This window comes from Eulemur rufifrons, chromosome 16 (assembly GCF_041146395.1).
Source record: "Eulemur rufifrons isolate Redbay chromosome 16, OSU_ERuf_1, whole genome shotgun sequence".
Lineage (NCBI taxonomy): Eukaryota > Metazoa > Chordata > Mammalia > Primates > Lemuridae > Eulemur > Eulemur rufifrons.
Window position 1 is genome coordinate 82,554,240 of NC_090998.1, and position 20,681 is coordinate 82,574,920.

The window sequence follows — 20,681 nt, forward strand, 5'->3', positions numbered from 1 at the left end:
TCTATTTTTTCCCCACTTACTGCCCAACATATTTATCAAGAAGCTTTGTCTAGCTAACTTCCCTATAGTTTAATTCTTCAATTCTTTAATACGCAGCTTAAATTGTTATATATTAAAATTTAGCATTTCTTACTCATTTTACATATGGTTTTTTGTTGTTGATTTTTTTTTTTTTTTTTTTTTTTTTGAGACAGAGTCTCACTCTGTCGCTCTAGGCAGAGTGCAGTGGCATCATCATAGCTCACTGCAGCCTCAAACTCCTGGGCTCAAGTGATCCTCCTGCCTCAGCCTCTGAGTAGCTGGGACTACAGGCATGTGCCACCATGCCCAACTATTTTTTCTATTTTTAGTAGAGATGGGGTCTCATTCTTGCTCAGGCTGGTCTTGAACTCCTGAGCTCAAGCAGTCTTCCCACATTGGCCTCCAGCATGCTAGGATTACAGGCGCTAGCCACTGCACCCAGCCCATTTTACATATGTTTGATCTCCCTAATATGATAGACTACTTGTCATGTTCTTTTATAGCTCACTAACCCAAAAGAGACATCTTGTCACTTAATTAGAATGTATTTCTCTTGAATAATGTGCTTCACTTGAATTTTACATTGGGAGCATTTTCAGTTGTATACCTGTATAGGGCTGTGTATACAGGTACTCAGTAATGGACACTATAGAATCTAAATGGACACTAAAGAATCTATAGAATTAATACAAAATTGCCCTTTTATTTTTATAACATCACCACTTCCCTTTCTTAAGTGGCTTTGCCATTAAAAGGTAAACACAGACGAAACCTTCCTAACCATATTTTGCCTGTATGGAGTGTGCTTATTAATGTTTCCTGATCTGTTTGTTCCTCTGACTATCTTTATGATGTGCACTAGCTTCCTACTCTACCCCAAGCACTATGCTAGAGGTTTTTTAATGTATCATCTCATATCACATTTATAATCCCTAGTTGTCATGCTGTTTTTAAAGTTAAGGAAATATGAGGCTCAAGTGATTTTAAGAAATTTACCCAAGATTACATATAGCCACAGGGGCAGAGCTGGTGTTTGAATCTAGGTGCTTTCTTTACTTCAATTGTACTGTTTCAATTAAGTAACATATAAGATGCTATATACTTTATAATATGTTCTCTCAGATGCTGTCTATACTAAATAATTACTGAAAACCTATGAGATGGATAGATTTCTGTTTTATAGATGAGGAAATTTAATTTCAGAGAGATTGAATTGGTCTAGATCCAAGTTCAGAAAATAGTGGAATTAGGGACTAGAGCCCAGATATTTTGTTTCTGTGCTTTTTCTGCTATACCACTAGTGTATTCCTATGCCTCTGAAGACCTCTAAAATCATACAGTATCTCATTGAGACAACTTCCTTCTTGTCCTTGTTCTCAGCTGTCTTAGTCTCCTCGGGCTGTCATAATAAAATATCACAGACTGGGTGGTTTAAAGAACAGAAATTTATTTCTCATGGTTCTGAAGGCTGGGTCCAAGATTCAGGTGCTATTAAGGTAGGTTTCATTCTGAGACCTCTTCTCTTAGCTTGTGGGTGGCTGCCATCTCACTGTGTGCTCACATGACCGCTTTGTGTACATTTACATGGAGAGAAAACTAGCAAGCTCTTTGGTGTCTCTTATTATAAAGGCACTAATTCCACCTGACCAGGGCCTCACCTCATGACTTCATCTAACCCTAATTACCTCCCAAAAGCCCCATCTCCAAATACCTTCATCACATTTTAGGTTAGGGCTTCAACATATGAATGTGGGGGTAGGGGGACACAAACATTCAGTACATAAGTCTGCTTACCGTCAGAGTCCCTCAGTCTCTTTTACACATGCCTGAGCCACTAGAGCTGAGAACCAGGTATTCAAAAATAGAGGCAGTAGCTCAGAGTGAGTAGTTAAATGTGGGGTGGATGGCATTGGAGACAAAATAAGGAAGCTCGAAAGAGATTATATATAGGAAAGACCTTGATACATTGAAAAAGGCAAAGGAACGACTGTGGGACCAGGATTTATATCATCCACCAAGATAAGAGGAATGAGTTGTTTTGACAATGTCCATCTTCCAGCCTTGTTAGTATACTACATAATCAAACTATAGCTTATGCTAAGAACTCACTAAAGATTAAATGAGTTAATGTTCTCTAATTTGGTAAATTCTAATATGAAACAAATGAAGATACTTCTGTATCTGCCAATATGTTAACTTGAAAGGCTAAAATACATTTCACATAAGTAGTGGAGATAAGGGCTTTCCGAAAAATATAGACTCTTAGTTAATAAGAGAAGCAGAGTTGGCTGGTTCTGTGTTTGAAGAGAAAAAGTTTTGACATACGATTTCTGCCCTTAGGCAAGAATGGAAGGGCAGCTGATTGGTTTTATGAGCTTTCATTGACACCAAAGCTGTCTTTTCCATCTGTTAATGAACTCTTGATGATATAACATGTCTTTCTCAGGATTACTAATTAGCAAAGAAAGTTGAGCCAAACTTATTAATTATTGTTACTCAGAACTCTCTTTTCAATTTTTTTTGGCAGATCACTATGGTATAAAACATAGCATTAAGGATTATATTACTGAAACACGTACATGTACAGGAAGTTAGAAATGAAATTTAGGAAATGAGATAAACCTCATTCACAGAGACAATATCCATTAAATCAAAAGTGAGAATTACCATTGCCTCCCATACAAGTAGGGAAAACCTAAAAGGAGATATATATATATATATAAAATATTAAGCTAAATATACATGGACCCAGCTGCATGAGTATTTATTTAGAAAATCTTTTTAGTTTTTTATAAAGAACTCCAAATCTGACCTCCAGAATCCTCTCTCTCACTAACCTTTATTAAAAGCACATTTTTAGATTCTTGCAGTAAGTCATTAACTATTTAGTATTTTTGCAAAATACAGTTTTTGAATAGGTCTGTCTTCTGGAACTGACAACATTGTTCCAACTGTAATTATAGTAAGCTTATTTTAGAATTTAATACCCCCATCTTGCAAGTGTACGTGTGCTCTCTCCCTCTCTTCACTCTCACACACACACGCGCTGTATATAGAGGGCAAAAGTTGAGAACTATCAGATTTAGGTGGCTGACCTTCAGCTCCAGTTCAGAACTAAAATTAGATCCCTGTGAAATATATATCCAGTGACGTCCATCGGGGAAAAGTGTAGACATAACCTTGAGAGGCCAGGGAAACATCATCCAAGGGAGCCTGCCTTAACTACAAAAATTCCTTTGACATGTCGTTTTTTATCTTATAATTCATGTGACCTTTGTATTGTGATTTGTAATGTATTCATGTAGAAATATCCCCCCCCCCAAATAAATCTTTTAATAAAATAGTGTTTCAAGAAAATGTACTAGGATTATCCTGTGACTTTAAGTATCCCTGGCACTGGGCCACATCTTCCAGATGAATGTGCGTAGCCTATTTTAAGAGCGAGATTCTGTCCCATCACTATAGGAGTACTGGTTGATTCCAGAGAGAGCACATTTCAAGCATGTGGCTAACACAGTAGTCAATGTATAAAAAAGCAGGGGAAGGAGGAGAGTCCATTCTTATTAAAGAGAAAGTGGCAGACAGTAGGATAGGTATTTCACTATCGCTACAATAGACAGAAAAATTTAACAAGAAAAAAGTAGAACCATGTTTAAGGACTAAGCTCTATTATTTTAGGAGAAAAAAAAATCATCAGTAATTCCCTTCACAAGTATAGTTTAACTCAGAATTGCTTTTAATGTTAGGAACACTCATTTTTGCTTTATTTCTTATGTATCACTAGCTATCAATAGAATGAAAAGTGAGTAGGATTGAGAGTCAAATAAGAATTTGAGTCCCCTTTCCCATTGTAGCTTTCTGTGCTACCTTAAGCAAATCATTTAGCCTCTCTGGGAAATAGTTTTCATATCTGTAAAATGAGGAAGATATCTTGTCCTGAATATGTTAGGAGGTGTTATTTTTTAAAAGCGTTCTGTGGTCAAATAAATTAAGGAAATATTTGGTTTTAAAAATTAAATAGGTTTCTTTTCCATTGTATATCTGAGAATCTTTAACATTTTAATATACCTTTTAAGTTTTCTAGACTTATATGCCCACAAAACCCATTTTTTTATAGCACCTTTTGTACTGCTAGTGTTTGTTAGTAATAAGTGATCACTATAACCCCTTCTTCCTCTTAACATTCTGATTCTGGAAATTACACTCATTTTGTTTGGCTCTTCAGCTCTTTTCTGGACTATCGTTATCCTAGGATTATTGCCAAGTTGAACTCAGTGCCTGTACTGTGTGTGTACCCTTCCTTTTTTTCCAGCTTGAACTGGAAAGTTGTTGCATTTTCCTGTTTCTTGTATATAAAACGGTCTTTGCCTTTTGCAGTTTTTACTTTCTTTATTCACTTTTGTTTCAGTTTATTCAATCATTGGCCCATTTTTATTCTAAATTAATCTATTAATTTTTACCTGAATTTCACTAACTAATAATAAAGATTTCTGAAACCCTAAAATCATTAAATCCTTTTGATAATCAATAATGTTGGAGAGAAAACTATGTCATTTATGCATATGGGCTTATTATTTTAATCAGAAAAACAGGCCTCCTCCTTCAAAATATTGCTGTTGGTTGAGATCTTTAATTATAGGTCTTATTCTTAGAAGTGTAAAATTGTAGCTCTTACTGTGTACCATCATCTCACTTAAGAAAACAACATTATAATACAGGGAGTATTGCCTCATTTTATAGGTAATAAACCAAAACGCAGAGAAACCAAATAACTTACCCAAATCTCGCAGGTAATAAATAGCAAAATCATGTCTGTTTGACTGCATCTCATATTCTCTGTATACCTTGTGGCTTCTTACTTCTTGTATGATCCTAATGATACTATACATGGCACATGCATTGTAGTTATGATAAGTAACATTTATTGATTATTTAATTCTAGGGCAGCATATGTAGATCATCTAATTTTATTCCCCCTACAATTTTATGAATTAGGTACCATTTTACAGATAAGGAAATTGAAGAAGTTGACCACATTATTCAAAGTCATACAAGTAAATGGCAACTGGGAATTAATAACCTATTGAACGTTGGGACATAATATTCTATAGCACACAATGCTTTGAAGATGTCACACTTAGTATGTGTGTGTGTAAGTATTCAACATATTAGACAGCATCTTTGTACCTGTGGAAGAAGAGAAAATAGACAAATCCTACCCACCCCCCCCCCACCAAAGCTGATAAGAGAAATAAGTCTCCATCAATATAATTCAAGGTCAGAGATGTTAAGTACAAAAAAAGAGGTAGAGATTAAGTATTCTGATTTTAGAGGTGGAGGAGATTACTTCCTACTGAGAGTGGTGAAAAAGATAGCATTTATTTTGAGGATAGGAATGATTTGGAAAGTCAGGGGTTAGGAAGATAGTCTAAGTAGAGAAAATAACATGAGAATGGCACAGAAGTTTGCACAGGTAGAGAGTAGGTTATTGTGCCTGGATCAAGGATATTTTGACAATAAGTAGTTGAATATAAGTTTGTTTTATTTTTTACACAGCCTCTTCTTTTTTTTTTTTTTTTTTTTACACAGCCTCTTCATTTACTTTTTAAATCTTTTTCTTTTCTTTCTTTTTTTTTTTTGATGCATATTTTACTTACATAACATAATTTCTTCACTTTAGGAGCCTAGTTCTTGTCCTGAGAAGGGGTTGATGATGCCTAGAAGAGTGGTCTATTTTCTGGATAAATGGATTTGGGGGACGTGACAGGAGCCTGTCAGCCTTCTTTTTTTTTTTTTTTTTTTTTTTTTGAGACAGAGTCTCACTCTGTTGCCCAGGCTAGAGTGAGTGCCGTGGCGTCAGCCTAGCTCACAGCAACCTCAAACTCCTGAGCTCAAGGGATCCTCCTGTCTCAGCCTCCCGAGTAGCTGGGACTACAGGCATGTGCCACCATGCCCGGCTAATTTTTTCTATATATATTTTTAGCTGTCCATATAATTTCTTTCTATTTTTTTTTTTTTTTTTAGTAGAGGTGGGGTCTCGCTCTTGCTCAGGCTGGTCTCGAACTCCTGAGCTCAAACGATCTGCCCACCTCGGCCTCCCAGAGTGCTAGGATTACAGGCGTGAGCCACCGCGCCCGGCCCTGTCAGCCTTCTTGACCTCTGCTGTTCTCAGTGCTCTGTCCAGCATCACCCCCTCTGCCATCAATACCAGAGACAGCTTGCTAGACTCCTGCTGAAGCCTCTCTTTCCCCCACTGTCTATCACTGCAGGGTCAGGCAGAGGCTGACCCCCCTTTATTTTTTTCTTCTCTAATGCTCTTCCTTTCTAAGTTTTAGAACTTCCTACTTAATGAATTTGGATGTGTTTTATTTGAGGTGTCGTCTGTGGGTCAGTTAAGGAGAAATGTCTACCAGGCAACAACATTTTCTTTTTGCTGCCAGATTTAGAGAGTCACTCTCTGAGAAGTGAAAGATACCACCGTCAACCAAGTTATCCAGTTTAGAAACCTGGGAGGTTTCTTACCTTGCCTCCTCTTTCTTCATTCCTTACCAGTTATTCAGTCAATGCTACTTCCTTAAAAACTCTTGTCTCTCTACTTTTCCTGGTTCCACTACTGCTGCCTTATTCAGACCTACATCATCTCTCACTGCGATAACTGCAACAACCTCTTAACTGATCGCCCTGCTTCTGGCCCTGCCCCCCTTTTTCTTATCCATTTTCCACATTAACATCAGAGTGATATTTCCAAAGTACAAATCTAATGTCATTTTCCTGCTTAATACCCTTTAATAAGTTCCCCATTTCCCTCTGGATTAATTCCAAACTCTTCATTCCTCTCATCATACCGACAGGGACCAGTATATCTTCTCTTTTAAAAAAAGAAAAAGGAAAACAGCCTCTCTTGACCTTATATTCCCTCTTATTGTTATCACATTTCTCTGCTTCCCTCATAGCCACATGTCTTGAAAGGTATATACTTCTCTCTCTTTCTCACCTGCCAAAACTCTTCAGAAACTGCTTTCATCAAGGTCATTGGTGATCTATCTTTGGCAAATCCTTATTCTATTTGATCTTTCATCTGCATTTGAACAGTGGACCATTCCTTCCAGAAGATATTTTATCTTGTCTTCCAGAACACCACACTCTTAAATTTCCTCTTGCTGATACCTCTTAACCTCCTTTATCAGTTTCTCCTTCTCCCAGCCTCTAAATATTAGCATTTTTCAGGGCTCTTAGTCCCCCTTTTCTCTGTATATTTTTCTCTAGGCAATCTCATCCATTTCTATAACTTGCAATTCCCTTACTCATATAGAAAGCATAGCCCTGACGGCTGCTTAGTGTTCTAGCCACATACATTCAACTTCCTATTTGACTCTCTGTAGGCATCTCAAACTTAATGTGACCTCACAGAATTTTCCCCCAAACCTGTTCTTCCCCCAGTTATTCCCTTCTCAGTAAATGATTCTATGTTGGCTTAAGCCAGAAACCCCCCTCTCTCCCACAAGTAGCAAGTCCTGTCGATTTTTCCACTAAAATATGTATATTTATCCACTTCTCTCCCTCTGCACTACTACCACTCTGATAGAAGCTATTTTTGCTCCTGTCCAATCCATTTTCCACGCAGATAGCAGGGTGATTTTAAAAAATATTTTAATTGGGTTATATCTCTCCTTGGCATAAGCTCCTTTAGTGACTTTTCATAGCATTTAAAGTAAATTCTAATCTTATCATGGCCTATAAGACTCCACATGATGTGGTTCCTGCTTACACTCTAGTTTCATGTCCCAGCCCTCTGCCACTAACCACCCACACTGGCTTTCAGGATCTTAAATATACCGGGCTCTGCCTGTACTGCTTTTCTTCTGCTCTTTGCATATTTAGCAGCTTTTCACTATCAGAACATGGCTTAAATATCACTCTACCTAAAGTTGATCCTTTCTCCAGTCTGTTCATTTCCCTTATAATATTTAATAATGTTTTGTATTTTTTTATTTGTTTTTAATCTGTCATCCCCATTAGACTGTGATCTCCATAACATCAGAATTAATGTCTTTGTTCACCACTGTACACCACCACCTAGAGTATATATAGTAGACACTCTATTTGTTGAAGGACTGAATGCTAGTTGAACCTGTAAGTTTCAGGTATTATTGTAGATGATACTTCCTTAGGAAATTTTTCCTCAAACTGATTTGATTCTCTCCTATAAGATTGGATTGGATTTGTATTGCTGTGGTAATTTATGCTTAGATCAGTGGTCCTCATGGTGGGGGGAGGGTTGATTTTGCTCCCCAGGAGATATTTGGCAGTTTCTAGAGACATTTTTGACTGTTACGACTAGGTGGTGGTGGTGTTGCTGGCATCTAGTGGGTAGATGCCAGAGGTGCTATTAATTGCCCTATAGTGCACAGAACAGCCTCCCAACTAGTTGGAAATTCAATAATGTTGAGGCTGAGAAATTCTTGCTTAGCTCTGTCACAGCACTTATCATATTAATCCATAGCTTATGTTTCTGTGTAATTCTCCTCCATTCAGATTTAAGTTCCTTAGGAGTTTAGCATTATCTCCTCACATTGCCTTGGATTTATTAAATAGATACTTGGTGAATTCTTGATGGATGGCTGAATAGATGAACAAATGAATATACAAAGTAGCCACAGCACAACCAGGCTAAGCTGGCCTAACTCCTGATATTAGACATAGAGAATAGTTGCTTAGTCATTGAGGTAAAATATAGTATCTGTTATTTATGGGATGATGGCACAGTTGAGATTCTATGTAAGGCACAGATAGTACACCATATTTTGAAGGTGCATTATATTTAGGTTAAAGCTAAATTGTTGTGACAAAGGGAACATAGAAGTGGTTTAAGGAATATAGATGTTTATTGCCTTTTCAAGTAAATAGTCCTGAGGTGATCATTCAGGTGGGTGACTCTGCTGCATGAATTTGTTCAGGGGCCTGATTACCTTTTAAGTTGTCAAGTCATGCATCACTATCTGAACATTGTCTTAACCCAGACTGAGCTACCACTTCTAGGTTCTGGGCTGCAGAAGAGGACAGGACAGTGAAGAAGTCATACCCACTGTCTTAAAGACTCAGACCTGGAAATGTCATAGAACATGACTGCATATATTCCATTGGCAAGAGCTCAGTCATATGGCCATATAGAACAACTGGGGAATGTGGTATAGCTAGGCAGCCATGGACCTCATCATAGTTCTATACTATATAAGAAAGGGAGATTGAGTTTTGGTGGGGAGATTGAATTTTGGTAGACAAAATTCAGTTTCCAGTTTTCAACACAATGCCTAACAGTTTACACCACAATTCCTAACAACTAAACTCTTAGATAAACATACAGTCAGCTCTCTGTATCTGCGGGTTCTGCATCCACAGATTAAACCAACTGTGGATCGAAAATATTTAGGAAAACAATAAAAAATAACAATACAATTAAAAATAATATAAATTTAAAAATATTTAATTTAAACTGTTTACATAGCATTTATATTGCATTAGGTATTGTAAGTAATCTAGAGGTGATTTAAAGTATATGAGAGGATGTGCATAGGTTATATGCAAATACTGTAACATTTTATATAAAGGACTTGAGCATTTGCAGGTTTTGTTATCTGCAGGGGTCCTGGAACTAGTCCCCCACAGATCCTGAGGGACAACTGCATTTGTGAAACTTTATATTATTTATTCATTACATTGGTATCTAAGGTAGTTTTACTACCTTGGCTATATAGCTGAAGAAAACTTAAAAAGGATAAAATGCATTGTCTAGAGCAGTGATTCTCAAATTATTTGTGATGAAGGATCGAGGTCTTTTGTTAATCACTGAAAGAAATAATCACATCCTTAGATACCACTTCAAAATCAAATTACCATAAATGTTTCTAAATGCATACTCTGTATTTTTTTATAACTGTCTCAACTTAGGTACCTATCTCAAAATGGTCTAGTAACAATGAGTTCATGAACTGGCACTAATCCACAGACAACACTTTGAGTAGCACTTGTCTTGAAAGTGTTTTCTAACAACCTCTTTTGGATTGCCAGAATGTAGTAGACTATGCTGTCAGTCTTTTAAGCAAAGACATTTTCTTTATGTATAACACTTGACGTTTAGTTTGTTAATATTTTTAGAAGTCACCTGTTAAGACAGTGTATAAATCCTGATAGATCATTTGAATACTCACACATGTTTCATAGCCTGTTTTGCTTGCTTCATAGCTAAAGCCAAAGCTGATCTTAGTTTTTACCAATTCATAGTGAAAAGCCTACCATTCTGGAGCTGGAAGAAGGTTGCCTCAGAGGGCATTTAGTTTTAATGCATAGTACAGAGCTGAGGTCCCCAAGGCCCCAGCCATGGACCCGTACTGGTCCGTGGCCTGTTAGGAACCAGCTCACATGGCAGGAGGCCACATAGCCATGGGCAAGCCAGCGAAGCTTCATCTGTATTTATAGCCGCTCCCGATCTCTCGCATCACCACATAAGTTCTGCCTCCTGTCAAATCAGAGGCGGCATTAGATTGTCTTAGGAGCGTGAACCCTACTGTAAACTGTGCATGCAAGGGATCTGGGTTGTGTGCTCTTTATGAGAATCTAATGCCTGATGGTCTGAGGTGGAGCTGAGGTGGTGATGCTAGCACTGGGGAGCAGCTGCAAATACAGATTATCATTAGCAGAGAGGTTTGACTGCACAATAAATGTAATGCGCTTGAATCATTGCCAAACTGGTCTTCCATGAAACTGGTCCCTGATGCCAAAAAGGTTGGGGACCACTGGTATAGAGGAAGAAAGAGGCCTAATAAAGTGACATGCTCAAGGTCACAGTTAATAAGTGAGAGACAGCTATGGGTACGATCATTGATTTACAGTGGAAGTTACAGTGGAATCAGATGATCTGGATTGAGTCCTGACCTACTTCTTAGCTAAGTATCTCTAGGCAATCACTTAACCTTTCTAAGAATCCTAGAGTGAGTGTTCTATAAACATGGCTTAGATTGAGAAACATATATAAAAGATTTTTGTCAACTATAAAGCACATAAGGAAAAAATGTTACAAATTGAACATCCCAAATCCAAAAATCCTAAATATGAAATGCTCCAAAATTTGAAATGTTAAAAAAAATTATGGATACCTGATAGTGTACATATTTGTGGGGTACATGTGATATTTTTATATAGGCAATGTATAATGATCAAAACAGGATAATGTGGATATTTTTCACCTCAAACATTTAGCATTTCTTTGTGATAGGAACATTCCAATTCCACTCTTCCGGTTATTTTGAAATATATAGTCAATTATTGTTAACTATAGTTGCCCAGAACTATTGTGCTATAGTTCTTATTCACTAGATCTTATTCCTTCTATCTAACTGCATTTTTATACTCATTAACCAACTCATCCTTATCTCTCCCTCCCCACTATACCTCCCAGACTCTGGTAACCATCATTCTACTCTCTATTTCCACAAGATAAATTTTCTTTAGCTCCCACAAAAGAATGAGAATGTGCGATATTTGTCTTTCTGTGCCTGGCTTATTTCACTTAACATCATGTCCCGGAGTTCCATTTATGTTGTTGCAAATGACAGGACAAAATCTAAAACTTTTTGAGTGCCAACATGATATTCAAAGGAAACACTAAGTAGAGTGTTTCAGATTTCAGATTTTCTCACTTTGGATGCTCAACCAGTAAGTATAATGCAAATATTCCAAAATCCAAAAAAATCCAAAATCCTAAACATTTCTGGTCCTAAGCATTTCAGATAAGGGGTATGCTAGCTGTACTATAATTATTAAAATTGTGAAGCCATCGCTCTAGTGCTAAACTCATTGTTCTTTCTGCACTCTGCTGCATTCAATGCTAGAGACTCATTGACAACAGGAGTCATATTTAATACTAAGTGCATTTAAAATTCTGTTATAAGGACTGTGTAGCAATGTGGAAAAAATGCTTATTATGTTAAATTAAAAATAAAACATGCAAATGATTATAGCTATATGTTTTAACATACAGTTATATAATAATACCTGTTACTGAAAATCAAGTAAATTGACTAAGGATAAGGCCCTGTGACAACTGCATATAAGAAATACCAGCTCATATAATTGTGAATATTTTTCTATTTTCTTTAATAGTTTTATTTTATATTTTAAAGAACATATATATTTAAGTAATTTGAACTCTTCAGAAAAAAGAACTTTATGTGAAGGTGTATAACTTTTGCTACTTGTGTGATAAGGACTTTTACCTAGTTGGGGTAAACTCCTTTACCAGTACAATCACAAGAATAGCCTCTACTACTGTCTTTTCTTCTTAGAAAGGAGAAGTGCCAAGGCAATACTAATAGACCTCTACTAATGCTTGAGATTTGAGGACTTCTTAATTCAGTTTGTTTTTGGTGGTGCTTGTTATATTCTAGTTGCTCTGCCACAGGCTCTAAGGATTATGAAGAAATAAAACGTAATCGTCATCATGAAAGGGTGCTTACTATATCTCAGTCTATTTCATAACAGTCCTGTGAGATATGGATGATATTCCCATTTTACAAGTGGGAAACTGAGGCTCAGAGTAGTTAAATAATGTGTCTAAATCATACAGCTGGTTAAAAAAAAAAAAATCACACAGTGGCAAATCTAAGTATTAAACCCAGGTCTTGGCCGGGCATGGTGGCTTGTGCCTATAATCCTAGCACTTTGGGAGGCCAATGTGGGAGGATTGCTTGAGGCCAGGAGTCTGAGACCAGCCTGAACAAGAGCGAGAGCCCATCTCTACCAAAAAAACAAAAAAAAAAAACCAGAAAAATTAGCCCGGTGTGGTAGCACATGTCTAGTCCCAGCTCCTCAGGAGGCTGAGGCAGGAGGATCATTTGAGCCCAGGAGTTTGAGGTTGCAGTGAGCTGTGATGACATCACTGCACTCTAGCCTGGGTGACAGAGTGAGACCCTGTCTCAAAAAACAAAACAAAAAAACCCTAGGTCTTTCTGATTCAAAAGCCACTATAGTACAGTCTCTTCTCTCATGAAAAAAGACGTCCTTTCCACCTTCAGACAGCTGTTAGTAGTTGAGACAAACTCAAAGAAAACTAATAGGACTACTGTACTAAGCACCAAATGATTGCTACAAATTTGTGTTTTGGGTATTCCTTGGAAAGGAAGCATGTGTGGCTAAAGTGGTTAGGAAAAACTTTATATTGAAAGTGCATTTTAAGCTTAGCTTTAGAGAATAGTTAAAACATAAATCAGCAGAGAAGGGAAAGGACTAATACTTGTAGAGAGGAGGTGGTAAAAAAGTAAGAGAGCTCAATGTGAGATAGTTTGGGAAGGAATATAGCTAAAGAGGAAGATTTGATAGGAATAGTATGAAAAAAGACTCAAAGGAGGTTGGGAGAAATGGTATGTTTAAGAAAAACTGTAAGACTGTGCTTTAAAGTAAGAACTCTTGTCTTTGATTGCTGAGTGATCTTCTACAAGCTTTTAAATGAAGTAGTTTTTAACTGTGAATTTTGTAGGCACCTCTACTCTCTTTCATGTCTTTGTTAGGTCCCAGTGTTTCCTGGTCTATTTGGGTTATAGCCATGTTTGTTCCAATTTGTCTTCACGCTCTGCTCTTTTTCTTTTTTGATCTGAAGTTAGGAAGAAAGGGACCATATTGCCCATTGATTTTTTTTTTTTTTATTTTATTGTTGTTGTTTGGTTTAGAAAGGAAGGAGATAAAGATTTTGTGTAGTATTAGATATGTAGAACTCCAAATTCACATATATAATATTTTGTAATACCATATTTATTACACCTTTCTTAAATAGGAAAGTAGATGATTTCCTTCTTGAATAAAATTGTATGGGAACAAAGGTGATCTGACTCCACCACCAGGAGTATACCACATATGAAGTAGTATGTAGAATGTATTTTTTTGTCTTGGATGTGAAAGATCTGAAATTGGAGAAAATTTTCTTTGGTTTGTATATTTTTAACAATGGGCACATTATACTTCGTTCCATCTCCAAACTACATTCATTTTTTAAAATGCTTTAACAATGATACTGAAATATAAAAGAAGGTCCCTTCTAGTTATCAGGTATGGCAGGGATAGAGTTGACATTGTTATGAAATTTTGTTTAGTTTGTCAGGTAAAGTTCCTTCCTACTTCTATTTAGAAAACATAGTTTAGTCGTCCCTCCATATGGTGGGTTTTATATCTGTAGATTTAACAAACTGCAGATTGAAAATACTTGGGGGAAAAGAAATGGATGGTTGCATATATACTGAGCATGTACAGGCTTTTTTCTTGTCGTTCCCTAAACTATATAGTATAACAACTATTTTTATTTACATAGCATTTACATTGTATTAGGCATTATAAATAATCTAGAGATGATTTAAAGTATACAGGAGGATGTGTGTAGGTTATATGCAAATACTACATTTTTTGTCAGGGGCTTGAGCATCTGTGGATTTTGGTATTTGCAGGGGTTTCTGGAACTATACCCCCCCATGGATACTGAGGGATGACTGTATGTTTAAAATTGACATTTCTGTAGCTGTACCAGTAGGATGTACTGAGAAGGTACACATAGCCTGAAATTCCTACCAGGATCGTAATGCTTGACCCCCAGGTAGCCTCTTTTTAAAGAGGTAAATTCCGATAATAGGATAATAGAAACTTTGTAAAATCTTATTTTGGTCATAGTTGTTGTTACAGTTGTTTTTATAAAATATAATGGAGTACAGAAATGTTCAGCAATGGAATGGTTATACCTGCTTGGTCCACATATGAGGGTAAGCTTGAGAGACCCAGACCTGCAATTTATAAAGAAAGCTGACATTGGGTTTTGAGGGAATGGTCAGTGATTCTTAAATTTGGAAATGGTATAAATAGTTACTTTTCAGAAAATACAAGATATTTGAGTCCATCCTGAAATAATTGTTCCTGAGATATTGGTAGCAAGATTTGGAACCAAGACTGCTACATATATTTATGCAATCTGCATCCTACACCAAGAGAACAAAAGGGAGCTAAAATTCCTTCTACATTCTGAGCTTCCTAAACCATGTGTCCCAGCACAGGGCTACCCAGAGAAAGAGGGGCTATTTAATAATTGTTTACACAGTGGGAATACTTTTTAGCAGTCTGCCTGGAGGGGTCACCTTTTTGCAGTTGGCTCAAGGAATAATATATGCTAGCTGAACTCTATTTGGAACCCAACACTTGGAATAATTTTCATTAGTATGTCAGCATAAGTTTTTCTCTGAGGTTACTTGGTGATTAAATACTATTAGATTTTAGCTAAAGAGGGTTTTTTGGTTTCTGAAACATGAGACTATGGAATTGTAAATTCAGAAGAAATAGCACAACTAAAACTCAGCAGAAATGCATACTTCTTTAAGTCTTTCTACAAAAGCCTGGACTGTGGACAAATATGAACTAATTCTCTAACAGCTGTGATTCAGACTGGTTGCCTTCCATCCTGATACTATGTTTACTCTGATGTTAAAAAGCCATTGAGAACAAAGTTGTATAAGATATTTGAAATTGGTTTAAAATAGAGTAATGACTTTATAGAAAGAATATTGGACTGGAAAGTAGGAAACCCATAACTATGCCACTAATTCACTCTGCCCCAGTACAAGTAACTTAACCTCTCAGGCCCTCAATTTCCATATCTATGAAGTGAAAGAAGTACACCAAATATATAAGGTCTTTTTTAGTTCTAAACATTGTGTGATTTACAAAAAAATAAAAACCTTTTCTAGCCAGATCTTTAATTGTTGTTAAATACATTGGCAGAGAAACATTGTGTTTTAAATCGTTTGCGCTAAATAATGATTTTTGCATACTTCTTGTTTTTCAGAAACTCTGTGAAGGCATATTTAAAGTCCTTGTAAAGGACGTGCCAACAACGTGTCAAGTGTCCTGCCTGGAAGTACTCCGCATTCTCTCCAGAGACAAAAAGGTTTTAGTTCCTGTAACAACTAAGGAAAATATGCAGATACTTCTGCGACTAGCCAAGCTAACTGAGTCGGATGATTCTTTGGAGAAGGTGTCAGAGTTCCCAGTTATTGTGGAGTCATTAAAATGTCTATGTAACATAGTGTTCAACAGTCAGATGGCACAGCAGCTCAGCCTGGAACTTAATCTTGCTGCAAAACTCTGTAACCTCCTGAGAAAGTGCAAGGACCGAAAATTTATCAATGACATTAAGTGCTTTGACTTGCGCTTGCTCTTCGTCCTGTCACTTTTGCACACCGACATCAGGTCACAATTGCGCTATGAGCTCCAGGGACTACCGCTGCTAACCCAGGTTTTGGAAAGTGCCTTTAGCATCAAGTGGACCGATGAGTATGAATCGGCCATAGACCATAATGGACCTCCTCTCTCACCTCAGGAGACAGACTGTGCCATTGAGGCCCTCAAAGCTCTCTTCAATGTGACAGTAGACAGTTGGAAGGTGCATAAAGAGGTAAGGTTGGGAAGAGTATCCTTATCTACCTGGAATTTAATTAGTCTGGGGCATCCTTAGAGCTGCCTGCAAGGGAAAAATGCTAAGTTGGGAAACGGGAAAAGTTCCCAATTCCCCAATTAATCAGTTGTATGACCCAGGTTACATTTCTTAACCATTACAAGTCTTTTTTTCCCATTTGTGTAACACCTACCAGAAGAATACAGTGACGATGAACTGCTGTTCTGTAAGATGTCAAATATAGGTAATTTTCCGAGTTGTACTATCGCTTGTCTCTTTTATGAGTGCCTCTTTCAGGACCAAGGTTTAAATGGTAAGATTTGAAGGGACACAAAACTGTGGTTGATAAAGGCATAGGCATTTTTTAGTGGCTGCCATCTTAAAGTTAAGATGAATCAAACCAATTGAAGTCAATCAATCAGAATTGATGTCTGCTCCAAAGAGTAAAAGATGCTCTGTATATGCCTGTCATCCCAGTCTCCTGGGGTGTTACCTTGTGGTGTTAGATAACTATCAGAAGTGTGGGACTACAGCTAGATTATACATGCTGATACACAAGTCCTAGAAAACAAGCATAATTACACTAGAGTGTGGGAAAGATTATTTTAAACCACTTAACTTACTTCTATTTGACGATCCTTTTCTGTGGCTTAGGACTTCCCAGCAACCCATAGTGAGGCAGATTTGATAGTTTATATCTGAGTACCCACAAGAACAATATGTTAAATAAGAAACTTAGTTTAAGGAAGTCAACAATTTTAAGTGAAGTGGACATAAACTCTTTTCCTTCCTTCTAGAATTGTAACATTTCACATTTATTCTCTCTTTTTAACCTTAAATAACTAGTGGAATTTAGTTCCTGCCTATACAAAAAGGGGAAAAAAAGAGTTATTTGGGTGCCAGAGCAAATTATCTTTTCTGACAATGGACTTTGATTTAGGCTAACATTTTGCTATGTCCATTTGAAACAGTTCTCACCCACAAATAAAGATCTGTTTTTTTCAACAGCCTGCTTTAAAAGGATTATCTCAGTGCAGTGCTATAGTGGGAGTATGCAGACATCTGAGTTTTAAAGTGCAAATAGGTCTGTATTTTGAAACCAAATATTTGAAGATCAGTCCTAACAGCTGTTTTAGATGACCATACTATGGTCAGTTTTTCCTGGGACTTGGCAGGAAAAGATGTGCAAAGCCCACATGCTCCATTTATGCTTTGAAACCAAATATTTGGAAGTATTTAAAATGTTATGTCTCTATGCTTATTTGGTACCTTCTATGGTTATTTTTCTTACGATGTTTGTTTTGGTGTTTTTAAGCTCTCCATTTAGTTGCAAGAGCTCCTCTGAGACTGTTGGTTTGTCATTGTTGGAGGCCCTGTTATAATTTAAATTATGCCCAAAATAGTAACTCACACTGTTCAGATTCCTGACAAAAAGGGTTTAAAATTCAGTGGCCACACATGTTATATGTACAGGATGACATCTAATAAATATCAGCAAGTTGAGATTAACCCTCTTTAATGGGCTTCAGTTATAAGTAATATTTGGACTAGAAGAACCTTTAGAAAATGTTGAACTAACAAATATTCATTCTGTGTTATAGAATGTATTCTCAAAAAGATACATGCTAAAAAAATCAGTAATCCTGGAGTAGGTATCTCAGACCTAGTACCTGTTAGGAGTACTGGATCAGTTGATAATAGCCATTATAAAATGTGCACAGTTAATATGACTCCAGGCTATTATTGAAGTTTTCAGAGCTTTAAACAGTATTAAAAATAGCATTCTTGCCAACCCATTTAAATAAGAATGTCTTCATGAGTTTCCAAATTCAACTTTTATCAGATGTTTAGTCATTTATTCATTCAGTCAATGAATATTTATGGACAATTGTTAGATATTATGCTGTGCATTATGTAATATATTGGCATATAATAGGCATAGTCTTTTCCTTTATGAAGCTTCGGTTTTGTAGATGAGATAGATAATAAATCAGTAAACAAATATATAATCAAATCATGTTACATGCTAGGAGAGAAACAGTACAATGATTGGGAATATTTGGTATAGTCAAAGAAAACTTCTAAAGGTCTCTCGTGAGATCTGAAGACTGAGGATGATTTAGCCATTTGAAGAATGAGAGAATGAACATTTCTTAGAAAATGAACAGCTTTGAAAAGACACAGAAACCAGAGCATAGAGTACTTCTTAGTGAGGTACCCACAACTTGGCATAAAGAAAATCTTTATTCAGGGTGTAGAGAAACTTGCTACTAAGAGTCCATTTACCTACATTTCAATATCTCCTTGCTTGTCAGACAAAAGACATTTCAGTTTATTTGAGCAAGCACCTAAAGAATTGTCAATACTTCAAAAGACCAACTGAAGTAAAGGGATATGGAAAACTTATTTTAAAGAAAAATACAACTTTAAAAATTAATGTTATTTTCCTTCTTAGGAAAATAATACATACTCATTGTAGAAGATCTAGGAAAAAAGCACACAAGCAATAAGAAAATACAAATTAGCTGTAAACTCACCACTCAGAAGATAAGCACTATTTGCTTTCCAATATATATCTTTTTTTTATTTCAATATATTTGGGGGGTACAAGTACCATTTTATTATATGAGAATAAATTATATAGTGATGAGATCTGGGCTTTTAGTGTACCCATCACCCAAATAGTGTACATTGTGCCCAATAGATAATGTTTCATCTCTCATGCCCCCTCCCACCTTTGAAATCTTCACTCTCTATTGTTTCCGTCTGTGTGACCATGAGTACCTATAGTTTAGCTCCCATTGGTAAGTGAGAATATGTGGTATTTGATTTTACATTCCTGAGTTACTTCACTTAGGATAATGGCCTCCAGTTCCGTCCAAGTTGCAGCAAAAGACATTATTTCATTTTTTTTTTCATTTTTTTCATTTTTTTTTTGATGTATATCTCTCTTAACCATTCTTCATTGTATAATATATAAATAGAAACATATATATATACATTTTTATTTAAATACAGTTATTTCAATCTTGGTCTTGTTTTTCACAATAAATGTTCTTGAGGAGTAATAATTTCCAAAATGTGTTTCTTGAAGCCATAAAGTTTCAAGGATGGCCTCAGGAAGTGAGTGGACAATGTTCCAAGTTCCTCACCCACACTTTTAAAAAAGCACCGATTGTTAGTGCTGTTACTGTTCTTTCTTTTAGATTTAGGTTGTAACTTAGATTTCATTTGGGGGATAAAAAACGTTCTGCAACCAAAAGAAATTATTTTTGACAGCTATCTTCTAGCTCCTATTTGTTAAAGGCAAGAAATCCTTATGAAAGAAGACTCATAAGTATAAAAAGACCTATGAGAATAACGAGTACTCATAAGTATAATACTTATGAGTATTATAAATATTCTTATACTCATATATTCTTATACTCATATGAGTATTTCTTCATAAGGAAAGACTTATCAACCTTTAACAAATCCCCCTTTTGGAACCACTTAGATTGTTTGCAATTGCTTGTTATTTTAAATACTAATACAGTGAATTTTCTTGTTATAAAATTTCTATAGATACCTTCCTGAAATTGGTGGGCCAGAGGGAAGTTTTTTGGTCTATATTGCCAAATTAACCTTCTGAAAAATAGTGCTGGTTTATACCTTTTCAAACCATGGACATTTTACTTTTCAAAAATCTTTGTCTATTTCATAGTTTGACAGTTTAGAAAACATAAACATTTGGTTTTGGTTTTAACTATTTTAGTAGGTATTTTTATGATTGCTTCCATTTACAGTTCACCAAAAACAGAAAATTAATGACTAGGTTTTTCTTGAGGTTTAGCAAATTAGTGCAGTTTGTTCATTTTAGATTCATGCCTCAGTGTTAAATTCCTGCCTGCCTGCTGATGCGTTTAGCAGATTATTTTGGAGATTCCTTTTCAATCAGTGGGAAATGTAGCTGCCCTTATTTCTACATGTGAAGTCAGTCTCTCTTTCCCTCCCACTTCCCCCTAGACTGTCTCTCTGTCCCTTTCTTAAAGGTGGTATTTTTCAAGGTCAGTTGATTCCTTTAGCAGGTTATAAAGTCCATTCTGGAAAAGTTCATTGAAATGGTTTTGTCTTTCTCCTACTTTACATTTTCCTAAATCTCTTTGTTGATGGAGGAGAGCATGGTATTCTAGGGATCCCT

At 36.3% G+C, this 20,681-nt stretch overlaps 1 protein-coding gene across 13 annotated transcripts in view; it reads left to right on the plus strand.

Moving 5' to 3' along the window:
* Positions 1-20,681, plus strand: part of RIC8B (RIC8 guanine nucleotide exchange factor B) — a 108,488-nt gene that overhangs the window by 20,317 nt on the left and 67,490 nt on the right. For all 13 annotated transcript variants that reach the window (XR_011235764.1, XR_011235765.1, XR_011235763.1 and 10 more), the window contains one exon: positions 15,893-16,501. Coding sequence is in view for 9 of the 13 variants with exons in the window: in XM_069491365.1 (XP_069347466.1) it covers positions 15,893-16,501 (609 nt within the window). In the remaining 4 variants the exon portion in view is untranslated. The remainder of the gene's footprint in view (positions 1-15,892; positions 16,502-20,681) is intronic.